We start from the raw sequence: 19,357 nt of genomic DNA on the forward strand, positions 1-19,357 counted from the left end.
GCTTTAGGATACAGCCATTATACGTCACATCCGGTGAGACTTGCTAATGCCACGCTTGTAGCAGTTCGTTGGCGATCTCTGTAAACAGTTTTAAATATTATGCAAAACATCACCGTGCTGATTTGTATAAAGTTGGATGTGTTTGGAATCGTTACGACGGGATAAGCTACTCCACAGAGAAGTCGCTGTTTGTGCTGTAAACCTCAAGTTGCATATACAAGGAAGTGACGCCGGGATTCCCCCTTAGCTTCGCATCGCAACAATCTAGCCTAGTTGTACTAGTATAATCGACAACAGTATTTCGAGCGCTTTGATCGGACCCCGGAACCTGTGCCCATAGAACAATGAATAAGACAATGGAGCAGCAGCCTCTGAAAACAACACTGAAACTGCCTGTTGGGTCAGAGGATGGGGAAGTGTCATCTGACTGTGAACCGTTGTGTCACGCGCAGCATCAGCAGCTGAATGTAAATGAACAGCAGTTGAACCAGACAAATCAACAGCAAGCAGAACAGACCAACAACGTTAACGCGATTCCGCCCGTAGAAAGAAAGTCGGCGTTTCGTCGAAGCAGATCAAGATTTGTGCGCAGGCGCTCCTTTCCCAAGGTTCCAGAGGGTTTCTTTGCCGTAACCCGTACAATGTCGGTCGACTTCAACTTGCCGAACGGCGAGAAGGTGTCGCTGAACTGCGCAGGGAACCACACTGTTGGCCAGATTAAATGCGAGCTCATGGTGAGTTTATACAAAAGCTTAAAGCCATTTAAACGTAATTGTGTGACTAAATGTTGAATGAGAAATTGTTAGCAGTTAACTGTATGTGACTGACATCAATGTTTTGTTTTAAAAAACGTATTATGACGTATGAATTCGAAGTCCTTTATGACTTTTTATCTTTTGGATTACCGAATTACATATAAGCTTTGTCTCGACTATAGAATAACATAACTTTTCACCTATCGATGACATTGTGTTGTCAACCGTAATATCAAACCGTCCAACATTTCGATTCAACTTATTTAGCCCGTAAACCGAGATAAACGTGCATTGGGTTTCGCACGCACACTCGCACAGTCGTGTAGAAGTTATCTTTCACCATTATGAATCACTTTATAATAAGAAACTTTGTTGATGTTCAAGACATGTTTGAATGTCAACACCGCAACGATATTGTTCTTTTAACTAGCAAACCATGTGAGACTTGAATGTACACTATCCATGAGATAACTGACAGTATGCAGTTGCTACCTTTTTGTGTATAATTGGGGTAATTGTATGTGCGGTTTTGTAAAAGAATATGTCTGTTTTTTATTGTGCCACATGCTTTAAACGTTTACGAACCACTGTAAACATAATACTATAATAGCAAATATGAAGTGTTCATCTCTTTAATATAGTGGTTCTCAACCTTCTTTTCACCGCGTACCACCTCGAAGTTATATGATCTTGTTGCGTACCACCAATTATCAAAAAACTCAACTTTACTTGAAATGTATATTGGATTATTAACAGGGACAGATTATCTAATTATAGTTAACCCCGGAAAAACAAATGCGACCCACTACTCTCAAAAAAGTTTCGCTTTTTTAACTTGCAAGATACTGGTCAAGTTTTGTCATTATTTGTTGTTTTGCTATGATGTCATAAAAGAAATTTGCATAGATGTTCCGGAAAGATTATAGTTCCCTATCATTGGTAAAAGCATAAAATATTTAACTATACAATAATTACGATGAATGTATTCATTACAATACAAAAAAATGCTTAACCTTTTGGTAAAACTGTAATTTTACTTAAAAACATACTGCGTACCACCCAAAATGACTTCGCGTACCACTAGTGGTACGCGTACCACAGGTTGAGAACCACTGCTTAATACATTACTGATGCAAATCACACTACAAGGTTAAGCAAGCTTATAAAAGTGGCCAGACAAATACGAAAAGCGTTTTTACTATTGTTAAGTCAGTGTTGTTTGCCTGGTCGGAAGTCAAAAATGGTCTGTACGAATATGTGACAAAACAACGACGCTGTGTTGTGAGTCAGACGATGCTGTTTTGCCCCACGCACGCTTTTACGGGATACCTGCGCTTTTTTGCGCATTGGGATGGGAGTTGCGCCAATATCACTTCATCTCGTTAATCGTCCTAAAATTGTCACGGAAAATGTCCATGTTTTTTGGCTGTGAATATGTTTCACAAAACGATAGAAATACATTTCATATTACTGTGATAGATTCTTCCTTTGAACACCTTTTAAACCAGGAGTTGGCAACCTTTTTCTAGTCGCGGGCCAAAACTAAACTCAGAGAGGTCTCTGCCGGGGTTAAATTTCAACTGTGTAGACTTTACGCAGCTTCTTATAACATTAGGGATAAAACTAGGGTGCTTTGTAACTATAAAGGTTCATACTACATGTTACACTCGATAAAGAAACACACCGTACAAATTGGTTTTACGTAGTTAAAATAGCTAAAACCAATATGAGGAATGGCCTTGTGCCCACTTTGTAAAATAGGTTGCAGACCACATGATTGCGTTGGCGGGTGGATATTGCCCGCGGGCCTTAGGTTGTCCATCACAGCTTTAAACAAAAAATGGTTAAATATGAAAGCGTTTTCCAGGAAAGAGCCAGAGAGGTCTTCTCTTCAGTTTACGAACAGATATGGGAACAGGATGTCCTACTCACCTACAACAAGGATGGAAAGACCTACGAGATTTGCGATGTCCACCAGACCTTCCAGACACTGCGGGTGGTCAATTCGTGGATCAAATCCGGAATGAAAGGAATAATCGACGTGCGATACATACCGTTAGTAATTGAGCAATATTTGATTCATACCTTTGGGTCGAGTTTTTCCAAATTGCATAATAGCAGCCTATAGGCTTCTATACACTTTTTCATCCTTTCTACCCTTTTCCATCTTTTTTTCCACCATTTCTATTTACAGTATACCTTAACAGTTTTATTTAGCAAACATTTAAAATATAATTTCACGTGGGAAGCTCAGTATGGTACACTGTCAAAAATTGTCTTTAGTTTCATGTGACATTAACATTGCTGAAGTAGAAAAATATTTCTTGTCACAAAGTAACGTCATAACGGGACGTCCAAAACAAATAACCTTACGAAACAGGAGGCTATCGTCCGATGTTGCTCGCAAAAGTGCCACTGTAATTGTTGTTTCAATACATCAAGCAGTTGGTGAGATAGCCTGGTAAAAAAATGTTTTTCGAACAATTGAACAATATTTTTAGATGTACGACGTTCCTAAAAAATTATTTTACCGGAATACAGTCCTGTACCGTTCCGGCTTACTTTCACCACCTGTATTGCTTTGCAGCAACGAGACAAACGAAGAAAGGCTTTTCAACCTTAAATTGGGCAGCTTGATGGGTGTGATATGGGGCAAGTATGGGTCGTTCGTGGCCAGCACTCTTACCGATGACGACGAGGTGTACCTCACCAGAAGAAAGCTCACTAACGTCCGCCGAAGAGCGCTGCGCACTCGCTCGGCGAATAGCTACTCGATGGAGGCCTGGCTCGAGTACTCGTCGATTCCGAGTCACGTCGCCGCCAATTTGTCTGACAACAGGTATCATTTGTTTTATCTAGTAGGCACTGATGAATTTACCTTTTCAGTTTTGTATTAGTAGATAAAACGTTCTCCTAATTTTATAAGAAGAGCTGTGATAGATATCGACTTAAAGTTAAGCACCGCGACTCGACAATATGCTGTTTTGCCCTTTAATTAAGGTAACCCGAATTTAAAACACTTCATATGGTGCAGTTTAGTGTAATGTTGGATAATGTTGCAAAATGTATAAAACCATGGCTTTTCTGTATATGGTGTGTTATATTTTTAGTGTAACAGTGTGTATATACGGCCCCAGCAAGAGCAGCACTACATTATCGGTTTCCATCAGCACTTTCCCTGCCACCATTGTCAAGGATTTTTTTGAAAGGTAAGTTGTAAACGCATGTAACAAATTTAGTTCAAATAACGTTAAGTCTTTGTAAGCTGCAATCACACTTTACTCATTATTGATTTAGTTATTGTAAATCAACAATGTTCGAAAAAAAAATAGGTTGACTTGTCATCAATAATAATTGTTTACTTTTTTTCCTTCGTTGTCTTAAAATGGAAGCAAATCTGAACCAAACATATTTGCTTGTTATATCAGATTTTGAATATTCAGCAAATATAGTTGCCTTTCCCGCATGCATTTAACAGATGTTATTCAATTCATACACTTTTAGAAAAATTGGCTTTATGCCTTGTTAAAAATCAAATTACTCCAGAAGGTAAAACCGTATAGTTTGTATAATATAGTTGTATCAGGGCTAAAAATTTGTTTACCATTTTGACGTTGCGATATATACATAACGTGTAATTCCCTGCATCTTATGTTAAGTTTGACGGAAGGTCGTAGAGAGGTGTTTGGGATCCCCGAGGAAGCGAATCCATCTGACTACGTTCTGAAAGTTTGCGGATTGAACGAGTACATTTGGGGGCCCCATGAGATCCTCGACTTCGACTACGTGCGAAAATGCGTTGCAAGGGTGAGACTAAGTTAAACTGACTTACATTTTTTCATAAAATCCACGTGTTTGTTTGTATCCAAGTATTTAAAAACTAATTACACCTAATATATCCTCTATATACATTGGATGCCATACAAAATCTAATACTAGTCGTATATTATATATTAAACCTATCTAAATAGATGTGGACTGATTAATTTTGATTTTTTTACTTTTGTCGTAGTATACCAGAATATTATGAGAACATTTTAATGCCGTTGATTACATTGTCTTTGATTGATTTTTATATTATAATAGATGTTAATATCGGACTACAGCCTTAATCGCGATTGTTTTTTATATGAAATTATTGCTATGGGACAATTTGTCTCCATGTGTTCGGTCAGCAATTGATAAATGGGGTCGAAAAATGTTTCCTAAGATTCGTGTATATATATTGCCTCAACTAATCCCGCAAAGTCTCGTGTTTTTACAAGCTTGAGTGCAAAGCCTTCCGAACACAAGGCCCGCAATGTAAACTGGCCCGCGAGTATCGTATCGGGTTACGAGAGAGACCATACTTTCCTACGCGAACCGTGAACAAAAACGCGCCCTTTAATCGCCGTAAATGTCGCAGACGGCAGTTCATAAACGCTATCGCTACATCTAACCGTCAAGATCTTAAACCCGACCGCTGAATATCGCCTGTCCTAAAGAAAACAACAGCAGCGTGTTTGTCACGGAGGCCTCACGTCAGCCAAACATGCAGCAACCCTTGTTTTGACTCGGCAGCGCAAGGACCCGCGCCTGGCCCTGTGCCCGCCGGCCAGCGAGGCCGGGGACGTCCCCGAAGGGTCCCACGACCCATGGTTTCTAGTGGACGACTCAACTGGCGTAACTGAGAATCACCAGCAATTGACCTTGGTCGGGTGCAAGAAAAACCACACCGAGATCGTTGCCTTCTCACTCTGGGACATGAACCGAAAATTCCGGGTCAAGGTCGTCGGTAAGTTGCCGTGCGAGGTTAACAGTTCAAGGTCATGGGTGGACGCCGGTCAAGCCCCTTATGTCAGCTGAGGTCAAGCCCCTTATGTCAGCTGATACGTAGTCAATGTTTTGCTGGCACGACTATTGGTCAGACAGTAGCTACTCTACTGCTGTATTAATATCGAGATATAGATACATGGTGATAATATGAGATTTAAAGTATGAGTATATCAGATCAAAGCTTAACTTTAAAAAGTGTATAAAGTTTTACACGCAGTATTCTTAAAATTAAAATTTATAACCATTTAAACATTTGATTTAAAATTATAATTTTAAAGATAAAATTGCTAATTTCTAATATATATTTTAAAATATGGTATGTACCGACCACGTTTAGAATTGTTTTTATGGACCATGTGTCCTGATATAATCTGTTTTACTATTTTCTTGCAGGGATCGACAGTCTTACAATCTCGGATGGAACAGCGACACCTGACGAAATCTGCGTTGAACTATCTTTGTATAGAGGGCGTCAAAGACTAGCAGAATCAGTCATCACCAGTCCAGTATCTTTCACTAAAGATTTGCGGTAAGATGTTTACATGAAGTAAGACAAAAACAAAAAGCAGTTTGAAATATTGGAATTCAGTTATTAATTCTATGGCTAGAAAGGCATTTTCGTCTAGATAAACTTGAACTGATTTTATTGAAGTGTGATAAATACAACATATCTTGACATTCGTCTGAAGTTGGTTTACTTGGCTGGAGTTCGACATCAAACTGCGCAACATTCCAAGTGAGGCACGTCTCAACGTGAACATCATCGGTATCTATCGCGGCCAGAACTCAAGCAGGATCAAAAACGGAGTCAAGGAAGAGCTTTCTAACGGAGAGCAACTTCACGCAATCATCAGCTGGGCTAACATGCAGCTGTTTAACCACAGGTATGTCCGCGAGCGGTCCTATCGATAAAAGGTATACATTTCACTACAGGCGGAATAAGATATAAGAACGGTAAATATATAGACAAATAACACGGGGAAGTATTTCTGCTACTTTTGTCAGCATTTAAATAAGTAAGGTTTTAAACAAAGCATTAGTATTGAAATGCATTTTTATTGCATTTATCTGAGCCAGATCTGTCCTTTGTACGGGCAACCATGTGTTCAAAACCTGGCCAATGACCAACAACGAGGACATTTCGGCTGAAACCTACACAGGAACGACCGCTCCCAACGACTTTGCCCAGTCCACTTCGTCCGCTGCAGAGCTATACATTGAAGTACGTATATTGTCTGACGAAAAGGGCTAAAAAAACAAACAAGTTTCTATATAAATAATTGCTTACTTTCCTGCTAAATACCTCGGTTAATTTGAAAGGATTTTTTAACTGGTAACATTCATTGCAGTTCTATACTGCTATTCATTTATGGATTTTTCGTCAACGGACAAACGATAGACATCTATACAAGTACATTTGCATGCTTGTCTTTAAAGAGTACATGAGACCTGAAATTAAATTATCTCTGCTGTAAATAAACGCAGAAAGCGCATTATTTTTATTGTAGTTTTTACCTGACTGAAAAAAAACTTTTAACAATCTACAGCTTGACTCATACATGCACCCGGTGGTTTTCCCGAACGGCGGCTGGCATTCAGAGGAACCGGAGTCGGATGCGGGCGAGCCGGTGCACGGATCCTCTGAGTGGAAGAAGCTGGAGGAAATCTTCCAGAGCGACGCGCTCACCGAACTCACGGAGCAGGACAAAGTCACCCTCAACAAGTTCAAGTACGATTTTTAACAAACAAAAAAATCGACAACTTTCTAACACTATATCAATATTGGCCAGCTTTTTGTGGTAGAGGATAGCGACTGTAATGTTCCGTATACTTTCGTGGTCAAAATTTGGTTGTACCAAACAATCAGTGTGAAAGTGAAACAAATTGTTAAAAACAAACACTGATTTTATATTAAAGGTAATTAAAATGGCATATTTTAAGCTTTAAAAATGAAACGGTTTATTTGCACATGTGGTTTATTTAAAGCACCAGGAACAAAACATGCAAAACATTGGTTGAGCTGCAAAAGTCTGTATAGAAGCGTAATATTACATCCAAACTATTCCTAGGATTTGATAAATATATCGAATGTAAACCAAGCATAGCTTTGTCACAATTGGTCTTTATTCTAGGGCCTACTGCAAGGACAGAAGTAACTCGCTGCCCAAAGTCCTTCAGTCCGTTGACGCGGCTAGCCTGGACAGTGTGGTCAAGATGCACGAGTTGCTCGACCAATGGTCAAGCATTTCCGTAGAGGTTAAAATCAATACATTGAAATATGTTTTATTCTTAACTTTCGTGAAATAAGTATCTCATTGCTGATAAACGAAATTCAATCTTTCATTTTGATACAGCAATGCTAAAAGTATTTTCTTGTGTAGGCTTACTACCGACCAAGTAAATGCGAATATTGTACTTTCTAAATCACTTTAATAATCAAGTTTTTTATATCAATGTTGGTTGATATCCGTATCTGTCTTTTTTAAACTCAATCTGAATTCAAGTCGGATTGTTGACAAATTCTATTTTACTATTGACAAGCTTGTGCCCACCCCTGCTTTATCAGGTCAAAGTAACAATAAAAACGATAAAAAGTAAAGGTGCAAGTTGTGTATTCACAGGTTGCATTGGAGCTTCTTGATTCCAAGTACGTTGACAAAAAAGTGCGCAGCCTTGCGGTGGGCACACTCAAGTCGCTAAGCAACGACAAGCTTCTCGCCTATCTTCTCCAACTAACTCAGGTTTGTTAGACTATAGCAGTGTAAAGGTTTAAAAACATTTTAAACATGATAGGCCAATTTGAAGTTTGAATAAACAAAACTGCAAAATGAACGCGACGACGCCTAATTTTCCCAGGCTCTCAAGTTCGAGCCTTACCACGACAGCGCGCTGGCCCGATTCCTCTTAACACGCGCACTCCAGAGCAAGAGGATCGGACACTACTTCTTCTGGTTCCTGCGCTCCGAGGTGGAGAACCTGCACGTCAGTCAGCGATACTCCATCCTGCTGGAGGCCTACTTGAGGGGATGTGGGCCGAGTATGATCGACGAGCTCACGAGACAAACTACTGCCGTGTCGGCGCTACAGAACCTCACCACTCACGTGAGATTTAATGAAGTGCTAGGAATTGTTTTACAACAAGCGATACACAAACTGACACGGGTCTCTACCCTAAATACACATAATTACTAAGAATTCTGACAACCAAAAGCTCTATGTGCATTTAAACTTAAACAGCGAACTAAATTATAAATATATTTACCAAATACCTTAACATAACTTATACAATTTAGGTTTAATAGTATATATTTTTCAATATAACCTATGAGCATGGGCGCCCGCACGGGGGGGCAATGGGGCTTGCCCCCCCCCCCCTGGAATTTCAAAATGCGATTATTAGTATTATTTGTAAGTGTAATATGTATTACTTATACACTATCCATTGTCCCCAGTAGCGTATCCAGGGGGGGCGGGGGTTCTCACCCCCTTATTGTAAGTGATATTATCGTTTTTTGTTCGTTTTTGTCTTGGTTTAACAAACTGTTCGAAGCGGCGTGCTCTTTAAGAGATTGGGTCACGCGTCTTAATCTAATGCGAAACCAAAATCGAGCGCAAAACGCCGTTTTTCGTCTTTAGTTTGGTCGATCGTAAACGCTGGACAGTTTTTCTCTTTCGTTATTTCTTTAGGTTGAGTGATTAGCAAGTGTGTATTCGACAATTGACAACGCTTAGTCAAACCTTCTTTCTTTTTTCCTCGCTAAAAAACGTCGAGTTATACGCAGTATGATCCTCGCTGTTCGGTCTCTGCGCTAATATCCGATGTTGGTGAACATCGACATTTGTTTAACTGAAGCAGATTCTTAAAAGGAGGTATAATGGTGACTGTGTTCTGTACGCGTTTCAAAGTTACCATTTTAAGTTAAGATAATAAATTTAGCTGACTTGGCACACAGCTCGGCGCAGATGTTGCGCTAATCGTGGCATAATAACACCCGGAAAAAACGATCTTCGTTTAGTATTGCACGTGGTGAAAGGCGTGCTTGTAATTTAGCACTAGTTCCGTTCATGGAAAATGAAAACTGCGCTGCTGATAGTCGAATTATGTATGATTCTACCACAATTAATCACACATATTTCACGGTCTTGGTTTGTTTTTTTTGCATGAAGTTAACGATTGCACACTGTGGTTTTGCAGCTGGCGCCTGACAGGATTGTCGACGACGCACGTGCTCGCTTTTGCTGGACGTATTTAGCTGTTTCTGAGTTTTTTTATCACGTTTTGCAATCACCATTCTATGAGGTCATACTGTCAATGTTTTATGACGTCATTATTCATTAACGTTAGAAGAAAAATAGGGAAATTCCCTAAGTTGAAAATTCAGAACCCCCTTTTGATTTTCTGGTTACGCCCCTGATTGCCCCCCCCCCTTGGAAAATTTTCTGCGGGCGCCCCTACCTATGAGCTATACATTTATGTGAATTCTTCTTTGCACTGCAGGATTTCTCAAACAAATGCTCTTACGTTGTAAACGATTCTACAATCAGTCCACTTAACTTTGCAACAAGATTGCCTACATGCATGCATATTTAAATACAAATAGCTTATTTTCAAACGTTTCAAAATGTTCGGGCCTTATGAATCTTTCGACTATAGTGTTCCGCGACACACAATTTAAAAGTCACCGCTTTACAATCTCGCTTCCAGCTCTCATCGCGCAGCGGCAAGTCGGCGAGCGGTTCCAAGGGCTGTGAAGGGGTCAAAGACGAGATAGGCAAGCTTGTGCTTCCCGATCGCTTTCAGGCGCCCTACGACCCGCGAATAACGCTTGGTAAGCTGATCGTCGACAAGTCCAAGATCATGGACTCTAAAAAGCGTCCGGTATGGCTCGAGTTCACCAACGCCGACACATCGGCCGCGTGCGAAACTAGCAACGTTATCAGGTGAGAACTCAACTAGCGTGATAGGGTTTACAAAGGTCGCAACAAGAGCATCACCCAAGTCATACCCGGGCTAAATGGCCTGCGGTCCGGGGCCGGTCAATCAAGCCGTTTATTTCGGCCTGCGTCTTATTTTCCATAAAAAATACCTTTTTTTCCTGACATTAATACGCCTCTAAGGCGACGCATCCGCAACGCATGCGTGGCGTTTTTTAGCAGAAAATATCCACATTTGTAATGTCTAACTTTGCCTTCCTTTTTTAAAATGTCGTTCAATAAAATTACATTTGTAAAGCAACCCACGTTTTCTTTGTTTAAATAAAGCCTAACATATATATTATTCATAGCAGCTTTTGTTAAAAAAAATTGTGTAATATTATTATTTATGTTAAGTTCGCCTTTTGCGACCCGGTATTTCACAACATCGTTTGTTTCTTGATGCGGTCCACTGTAAAAAACATAACGAGGCAAACGAAATTAATGCGATATTGATACCGTTTATAAGTTATATTTAGGCTACAGCTTTCCATGCTCGCTCAAATTTGGTGCTGCCTATCGTCAATTTCAAGTTAAGAAACTTTACACAACAAACACAACTTTGAATTTTGACGCAGAATGCTCTTTAAGCAAGGCGATGACCTCCGTCAAGACATGCTCACCATTCAGATGTTGTCTCTGATGGGGAAGTTATGGAACGAGGAGGGGCTTGACCTTCACCTTCTACCATACGGTTGCATGAGCACCGGTACGTCTGGTTGTAATAGTGTTATATTAACTGCAATTTATAGATTTCACCGTTTAAAGAAACATTGTAATTACATAAAGAACGAGTTGCAGAAGAATGTTGACCTGATGAGACACCATTGCGCAAAAACTTGTCAGCTTGACAAATTGATATGCATTTAAACGTCCTGGCCTGTTAAATTAGTAACAAAACTAGTTTATTCTAGTGCAAAACTGAGGTTTTAAATACTGTTGAACTATTAGTATGGGAATGTTGGTAGAAAACTGTAGTTTAACCTTTGTGTATTTAAACTGGCTACTATTGATTTGAAGTGGTAATGTTTATGTAAACAAGAAAGGAATTCCTTGCAATATTTAGGGGGCCCGATGTTTAAATGATATATTAAAATAATAGTACAGATCTATTACAAATTAGCTTGCTTGTTATAGTAAGTGGCACAGTTAGGCTTTACTACAATACTTTGTAACGAATGTTAAGATAATGATTTTAAAGTTAACATTTCTTCAAATCAGTATATTCGAATTGGTACATACAATGTTACATTGCCTTAAAAAATGCCCTAGGCTAATAACATTTTTTATTCGTTCAATATACATTTCCCAATTTATATTTTTTTGTAGAAATATCCTAGATCATTAAAACTTGTTAAAATAATTTATTGACACATTGTATGGTTCGAAGTGAAATAGTATCAAACTAACTTTTTTCGCAAAAAAGAGTTTTTCAATAAAAAAACGTAGCCTACCCCAACAACCACTTTTTCACATATCACACTCGTGCCCTAAATTTTCAGGTATGCAATTCGGCATTATTCAAGTAGTGCCCAACGCCACCACTGTAGCTAAGATCCAAAAAGAGTTCGGCGGTCTCATTCGAGGAACGTTCAAGGACGAGGTTCTCAAGAAATGGCTGGACCGCAAAAACCCGACCGCCGAAAAAGAAAATGAGGCCGTCGAGGCCTTCATGCTTTCTTGTGCCGGATATTGCGTCGCCACCTACATCTTGGGTAGGTTTATTTGAGTTTTTAAAGATATGGTTGACGGTTGTATGTCATAACAATATGAAGTAATGAAATTGGTCGTTTTATTAACTCTGGAAATGACAAGAAGACTTATAAACATAAGATTTTAAAGAGAACATTCAAATTTGTTGACAACAATGAACGTAAAGAATATTTAAATTTATTCCGCCGGTTGCGAGCCTGACAAATCGTTCGTTGTAGTTATATCAGTACCATAGATATTCTACTCCTGTTAACTGCCACAATATTTTTTTGCCAATATCAGCTTGTTTCTTAACGCAACAAGATTTCAATAAAAAGCAAAAATAACACTTCAGGCAACGTCGACTCATCTGCGTCTAATTATCTCTTTTCAAAGATTTGCCAGTCGCCGTTTTTTTAAAAAATACTTTAACACTTTTTACGTTACAATATGCACAGGTATTGGAGACCGCCACAACGACAACATTATGGTGACTGAGACCGGAAATCTGTTCCACATCGATTTCGGCCACTTTCTTGGCAACACCAAGAAGTTCTATGGAATTCAGCGCGAAAGGGTGCCCTTCGTGCTCACCCCAGATTTCGTGTATGTCATGGGCTCTGAAGACGGTCATATGTTTCAAAGATTTAAGGTTGTATTTTTATAATAAGCTCTATTATTGCGGCCACTTTTTTAAATTGCTTTACCGTTTGTGGTCGCCAGATTGTGATTTAAAATATGTGGTACAAGGCTTAATCACAGAAAATATCTAGAAAACAAATTTTGGACAATAACTTTTTCGAGAGTAAAATTATATTGTTTTGTTTGCGTTATTTTGTTTGTGAAACATATTGAAATATATAGATTTACAAATAATGCAATCTAAAGTTGCAGCCTATGCCCCATAGCTTACATGACTTTGCTGGTTTTGGATCAAAATAAAACGAATGAATCTTAAAGATTGGATATTTGAATTATATACAAGTGGCAAACGCGCATACACCTGGGCATTAAATGTGTATTGCAAATACCTGCCAAACAAGCGACTGCCAATGTCATCAAAACGATTTTAACCCAGTTTAACGATTAGTTTGCGTCACAAATATTGGTTATAAATCTTATTTATTCCGTCACTATGTTTAGGATACTTGCGTCCACGCCTTTCTTGTAATACGCCGCCACGCGGCGCTGTTCATCAATTTATTTCACATGATGAAGTCGACAGGGATTCCCGAACTGAATTCTGTCAGAGATATTAGATATCTGCAAAACGTAAGTATCCGAACAAAACAAAGCAAAAACTTTAGATTTGATGTAAAGCTGGTATTTTATCTCTCTATACCAGTGGTCTCCAACCTTTTTATTACCCGACCGGTTAAACTAAAATCAACATTTACCATGCGACACTAGTTTGTTTTCAGAAAACTACTGAACTAAATAACACAAGCGGTTGATTTCATGCTTAAATTAAACCCAAGTCCAAATTCTGTTTTATTTGTTTTAACATTTTTATTACACTCATTGCGCTCGTTTAAATCACGGGCACATTGAAATCACTAAAACTGGTGGAATTGGTAGATACTGGCGACCCCATCAAATGTATAAGCGACCCCACATTGGAGACCACTGCTCTATACAAAGACCAACTGCTTTGTACAATCATGTTATATTGCTAATCGAGTCTTCTTTTCTGTAATATTGCTTCAATTGTGTATAACAGCGAATTTTATTTAACCGTTAAATTTATAACACAATTAACGTTCGTTAAATTGTAATAATTGCTGGTAGGTAGCATATAAGGTAACATAAACGATTTATTAGAAACTACTAGGTGGTGATTATATGATAAAGCGCATGTCAAACGCATCCGTGGTGGCAATGTGACTTTGTGAAAGTAATACGAAAGTGTTTTTAAGGTCTTGGTCTTGGATAAAACGGAGCAGGAGGCTGGCAGTTACTTCTTGGCGGAGATCGCTGGAGTCTTGCGCAAGAACTGGACAGTGCAGGTCAACTGGTTTGTCCACAGATTCGCCAGGTCGGGAAGTTCATGAAAACCAAACTGGCCGACCCGCGGTTTACTGGCGGAAGATTGGAATGGATACGTACAACTTTTTTGAGACGGGTTATGCACGAACGAATAAAACAGTTTATTTCCCTTATTTTTAACTGACTTGTGACGTCGTGGTACCGCTTTACTAGACTGTTCTTTAATTCTTCTTCGTCATGCAGTTAAACGCTTATCAATCAGCACTTGTCTATCACGTCATTAAAAAGTTGCAATGTGCGTTTTGCGCAAAAAATAAAACTGAGAAAATCAGCATGTTGGGCTCATTTTGAAATCTCAACTACGGTCAGGGTGGCAGCCGCTTCAACAAAACCTATTTCGTTGGACGATCTGCAAATGTATTCTCCCTCATCGGTGAGCAATATTCCATCCACCGTGAGCCAGCTGGTCAGTTGATATCTCTCCGGACCCCCGCGGATCTGCGTTAAAAGCGGTTTAGCCAGTGAAAGTTACCTTTGTAAACTTACATACACTGCTATATACAGGATCACTAATAATTTTAACAAATACTCGAAAAAGGCAAATACCTTTTCAATGCAGGCTTGAATTTGTTTTAATGTTTAAAAAAAACAATTTTACCAACTTTCTATATTCAATTAGATGAGGTTACATTTGGTTTCTCAAAAAAATTTTGTTAACCTATGTTTTTAAAGGAAATTTGAATGGCAATAAAAAAATGTATTTTTTAAACAATTTTTTTTAAAAAACAAAGGCATTTCCTGATATGGACAGAAGAAACATCGTTTCTTGGTAGGGTTATGACTTCACGCCCCACCCCGCAATAAACACAAAACAATTAGTAAGCAAGATTAATTTATTCCCAGCTGTTGGCAGTCCATAATAGAGGTTATATTTTCCTACCTGAGTGAGAATATTACTGTGATAACCCGGAAGATCTTCTTCCTCTTTCGTGTGGTTTTGATTGGTCAAAGCCTTCCTTCGTTTCCAGGTAATATTAGGAAGTGGGAAGCCGATTATTTCGCATTTGAACGAAGCAATTTCTCCCTCTTCGTTATATGTGCTCTGTGGTGCATTTCTAAGGCTGGGTGCTGCAACAAGCAAAATACAACTTCAGCAGAGCAGTTGAACAGAAACTATCAAATGTCCGAACTTTGTTGCCTGTTTTTCATTAGTTTAATTTAAATTTGTCTGGTTAACGCGTGTAAACTTTAGAGAAACAGGTGTTTTTATTTCCAATTCAAGGTTCATTTCCTCCTGTAAATCATTGTTTGTTCGCAGCCTAGCCAAGGTACTTACCTTGAAACCTTTGTCAACCCAATTAAATTTGATACATTGTGGGCTACTTTTGTGCTACCCATTTTCCGCTTGGATGCATGACCGGATACTATAATGAGCTATTCGCGACGATTACATACGTTAGAGCAGCGGTTCTCAAACTTTTCAAAAAATTTTGCCTGGTGGACCCTTTGCAATTATTTTGATATTTCGCGGCCCTATAAAATTCAAGGGTCGGTTGACTCATGTTTCTTGTACTACCCACACCATTATACACGTTTATGTTTTTCTTTTATTTATTTATTTGTATGTTTCTAGTCGCAGTGTATTTTAATGGGCTGCCTGAGACTTATTTTTTTTTAAATAAAGGTATAGTTAAGATATACAAAGTGGTGTTTTTGTCAACGACCCATATGTTCCGAATACAGGCCAAAGTCAGTATTTGCAAAAGAAAAAATTAGCGTAGAAAACATAAAAATAGAATATAGTTTCACGGTACAAAAACCGCCTGTGTGTAAAACAATCTGCAAACATTCTAAACAGTGTTCTGATTTTAATTTATCTTTCGAAACTACTAATGTTCAGGTTCTGAAGAAATCGTTAAAACTGAAAAGTTACTACAGTGAAACCGATTATGGCAGCTTGAGGCAAAACCTACCGCTAAAAGCAGGAAAGGTTGACAGTTCAAGTGTGAAGTATGGTTCGTTCTAAAAATCGAAACCGGCAAACACTTCTCCATTTCGCGCAATTAGTTCTATTTTCAAAGGTATGACCGAATGCGCTAAAATGTTAAAAGACTTCCCTTTCCTAACGGTGTCAAAGCAGAGACATATTATCTGTCATTACCAAAACATTTTAAAACAGAATCCAAAATTAATGAATATGCTTAAAAATTGTACAACGGCAAACCATAGAAATGGATTGCTCAATATTAAAATTGACTCATTTTTGCAGATTGTGATGTTTGGATTTAACCCACAAACGAGCATTACAAATTGGGCACACCAGATCACTTTAAGCTCGGTCTAAATAGCTTTGACAATACGTACATCGATGGTTCATTATACAATCTTAGGAATGCGGTTTTATATTCGTAGCTACATTTGTACCACCAACATCGCAATAAAAGGAGACATTCTCAACGATTCCCACGCAGGTGCGAGTAGAATAGCCCCGTAAAGTCTCGGGGTCTCGTTAATCTGGCATTCGACCAATATTTTCGCCTTGAAATGAAGTTAGCGGGCCTACCGAACTATCTATTATCGGGCTTCGAAATCGCTCTCTGTTCCAAAGTTTAAACCTTATAAAAACTGCCGTTAATCCTTGTGGCGTATCTCCAAGCCAACGTAGCGTTAAGTTTCAAACGTTCTTTTAAATTGCATTTAAAGCTACCACGAATCATATCGGTAGGCGCAAAGTTGATCTTGCAAAAACGTTTTAAAAGTGATAAATAGGCCTTTCTGCTGAGAGTACCCTTGTAATAAGAAAGAAGCATTATGCTGTTTTCATCAAATTGAAACAGTATGTTTATTCGTATGAACATCCCAACAAGACCCATGTCTTAGCACAGGTCATACGAATGTTTTATTAAATACATTGTTAAGCTAAGTGACAACGTTTCTACAAATACAAGTCATGGTATTCAAGTCACAAACCTCGATATTTACCGCAAAACTATAATAGACTCTACTGGACGAACAAGAAGTTTCGGGTTGCAGAAGAAGATACGCAGCACAGTTTTACCCAGTTAACATTTGAAGCGACAGTGGGTTATTTATTTAGTGTTCGTTTCCTAAACCTTTTGCTGAAAAAATCTAGCAAAAAGTCAGACCTAAATAAATACAGTTACCTGTTCTACACGGTCCTTCATACTTGATCCTCAGTGCGGCAAAGCGAATCGCAACCTCCCGAAATTCACAGATGTTCTCGAAGGTTCTGTTGTCGCTGGCACATATGGCTGTGTGCATTGTGCATTCACACTGACCTGTTAAAGCAATCTTGAAAACATAGCTGCGAGAAATCAAGTGTTTACTAGAAGATACAATCGGCGTGCAGTTAATTAGATTAATCTTTCTTACAGAAAAACTATTGCCATTAGGCAATAACGATTTGACACCTACATAAAAATATTTTATATAGACCTATCATATATTTAATCCGTCTTTACAGGCAATACTAATTATTTGCTGCCATTAAGCAAATATAGCATTAATGAATTAAAAGTTGATACGTTGGTTGCAAAAAGGCTGTTTTTTAAAACAGTGTTAATATTTTGTTTTTTGGTTGCCTGGTGAACATTTTTTTGGTTGCCTGGTGAACATTGTTACGGTTAAATTAGTTCTAAGCCTAATTTTTTTTTTATTTCAAACGGTAGCATGACAACAAATAGAGGTGTATTTCTTTTCCCACGCTACTCTAGACCTTTGACGAGACGTACGTTAACAGGCCATACCTAGAATCTGTTGAATACTTGTGGTATTTTCTGTTGCTGTCCGCACCATCGGCACGCATTCCAAATCCAGACCGCAAGGCAGCATACGACGCTGGTGGCCTTCTGTGGAAGGATCGCATGGCCATCGTAGTCCTGAGGCACATTCCAAGCAACATCCACACGAATCCCGCACCACTCCGGCAGGACAAATTTGTTTTATGGCCTTCAATTTTACGCACTCCTCCCAAACACAAGTCCCACAGTGCTGGGGCATGGCAATGTGCCGCCAAGGTATCGTTTGGTTCATTAATAAGGTTGCATTTTCGATAATTTCTGTCTGCGGCTTTGATGTCAGCACAGTGCTTGTCAAAACAGTGTCATTGCTTTTCGCCTTCCTTAATGCAACTTTTGGGGTGGTTTCATTTAGTTTCGAAACAAGGTTTTGTCTCGGATATTCCACCTGTTTAACTTTCCGCAACTTTTGAATTTGTTGAGCACTATCTGGTATTAAACTGTTGTTGTTTTTGCGTTTACTTTGCAAAGCAGTAGAGTTGTTTTGTTTTTTTCCTATAATTTTTAGTACTTTTGATCGTTTTTTTTTAATACTTTTTTGCAAAATTCTGGCTTGTTTTCTATCTTGATTCGCTGTACTCTGTCGTTTTAGGACAACTTTCGATAGTCTTCCAGGTAACTCTATTCTGTCTAATTTCAATTGGTGAGCAGGATTTCTCCGGATTTTTCCTTTTGGCTTTATGTTGTTTTCTTGTTTGAGCATTCTTGACGTTCGGCCGCAGTTGATTAATCGCGCTGCGTCGAGTATTAGCACTGCAAGACACAACAAACCAAAACAAAGCTGCTTAACTTCCATTTAGTTCGTTCGTTTCTGGACAATGCGAAGACAGTTTGGCGAGAGAATTTCTCCGCTCTACGAGCAATATACCTTTTTCTCATCACAGAGCGATGCCGAACTGTTGGACGCGCCAGATGACGGCTAATGTATGTTGAGTGAGAGAGCTTACATAGGAGTGTGAACTTAAAACCACTCTTTAGTCGGCGATCAGGCGCCAGGGCAGATGATGGCCAGCCACCCGGAAAGCTGAAGTGTCACGTTAACTTTTTTACTTCAGCCTCAAAACTTGACTTTTAGAGATATAACAACTTGTCCCGTCCCACTTTTGTAAATCGCAAAATATCCTATGGTTGGTTAGTTGTTGTTGTATGCAGGGTCGCCGAGTGCAATCTTAATTAGCCTATTCAATATGTATGATGGTTTTATTTTCTACAGGGTAGCCTACTGCAGAGCAAAAACCGCAGGTTTGTGTTCTAATCTATTATTTTAAAACAGCACTACATTTGTTCGTCAATTTTATATGATATTCCTTAAATCTG

The 19,357-nt window shown here is 38.9% G+C and overlaps 2 protein-coding genes across 2 annotated transcripts; one reads left to right on the plus strand and one right to left on the minus strand.

Moving 5' to 3' along the window:
• Window positions 1–356: 356 nt before the first annotated feature.
• Window positions 357–14,529, plus strand: LOC146164027 (phosphatidylinositol 4,5-bisphosphate 3-kinase catalytic subunit gamma isoform-like). The gene is made up of 19 exons (XM_083381072.1): window positions 357–734; window positions 2,623–2,810; window positions 3,343–3,594; window positions 3,866–3,964; window positions 4,415–4,562; window positions 5,316–5,529; window positions 5,964–6,099; window positions 6,260–6,454; window positions 6,648–6,792; window positions 7,118–7,299; window positions 7,703–7,826; window positions 8,192–8,311; window positions 8,427–8,672; window positions 10,276–10,511; window positions 11,123–11,253; window positions 12,047–12,259; window positions 12,695–12,888; window positions 13,380–13,508; window positions 14,153–14,529. The coding sequence occupies exons 1-19, from the start codon at window positions 357–359 to the stop codon at window positions 14,285–14,287; spliced, it is 3,465 nt and encodes a 1,154-aa protein (XP_083237198.1). The 3' UTR covers window positions 14,288–14,529.
• Window positions 13,952–18,842, minus strand: LOC146164028 (insulin-like growth factor-binding protein 7). Its single transcript, XM_083381073.1, has 4 exons — window positions 17,990–18,842; window positions 17,387–17,521; window positions 15,163–15,350; window positions 13,952–14,720 (listed from the first exon to the last, which is right to left on the minus strand). Exons 1-4 carry the CDS (start codon window positions 18,834–18,836, stop codon window positions 14,565–14,567), a joined length of 1,326 nt encoding a protein of 441 aa, XP_083237199.1. The 5' UTR covers window positions 18,837–18,842; the 3' UTR covers window positions 13,952–14,564.
• Window positions 18,843–19,357: the final 515 nt, after the last annotated feature.

Source organism: Ascidiella aspersa, chromosome 2, assembly GCF_963924565.1.
Source record: "Ascidiella aspersa chromosome 2, kaAscAspe10.2, whole genome shotgun sequence".
NCBI classification, from domain to species: Eukaryota; Metazoa; Chordata; class Ascidiacea; order Phlebobranchia; family Ascidiidae; genus Ascidiella; species Ascidiella aspersa.

Bases quoted from the DNA above. Each gene is read 5' to 3' on its own strand.
- LOC146164027 (XM_083381072.1), top strand. From the start codon at position 357: ATGGAGCAGCAGCCTCTGAAAACAACACTGAAACTGCCTGTTGGGTCA. The intron at 7,300-7,702 runs GTACGATTTTTA...TCTTTATTCTAG, and splicing joins GTCACCCTCAACAAGTTCAA to GGCCTACTGCAAGGACAGAA. The intron at 8,673-10,275 runs GTGAGATTTAAT...TCTCGCTTCCAG, and splicing joins TACAGAACCTCACCACTCAC to CTCTCATCGCGCAGCGGCAA.
- LOC146164028 (XM_083381073.1), bottom strand. From the start codon at position 18,836: ATGGAAGTTAAGCAGCTTTGTTTTGGTTTGTTGTGTCTTGCAGTGCTA. The intron at 15,351-17,386 runs GTAACTGTATTT...TGCTTGTTGCAG, and splicing joins TGAAGGACCGTGTAGAACAG to CACCCAGCCTTAGAAATGCA. The intron at 14,721-15,162 runs GTAGGAAAATAT...CTTTTAACGCAG, and splicing joins ACAGTAATATTCTCACTCAG to ATCCGCGGGGGTCCGGAGAG.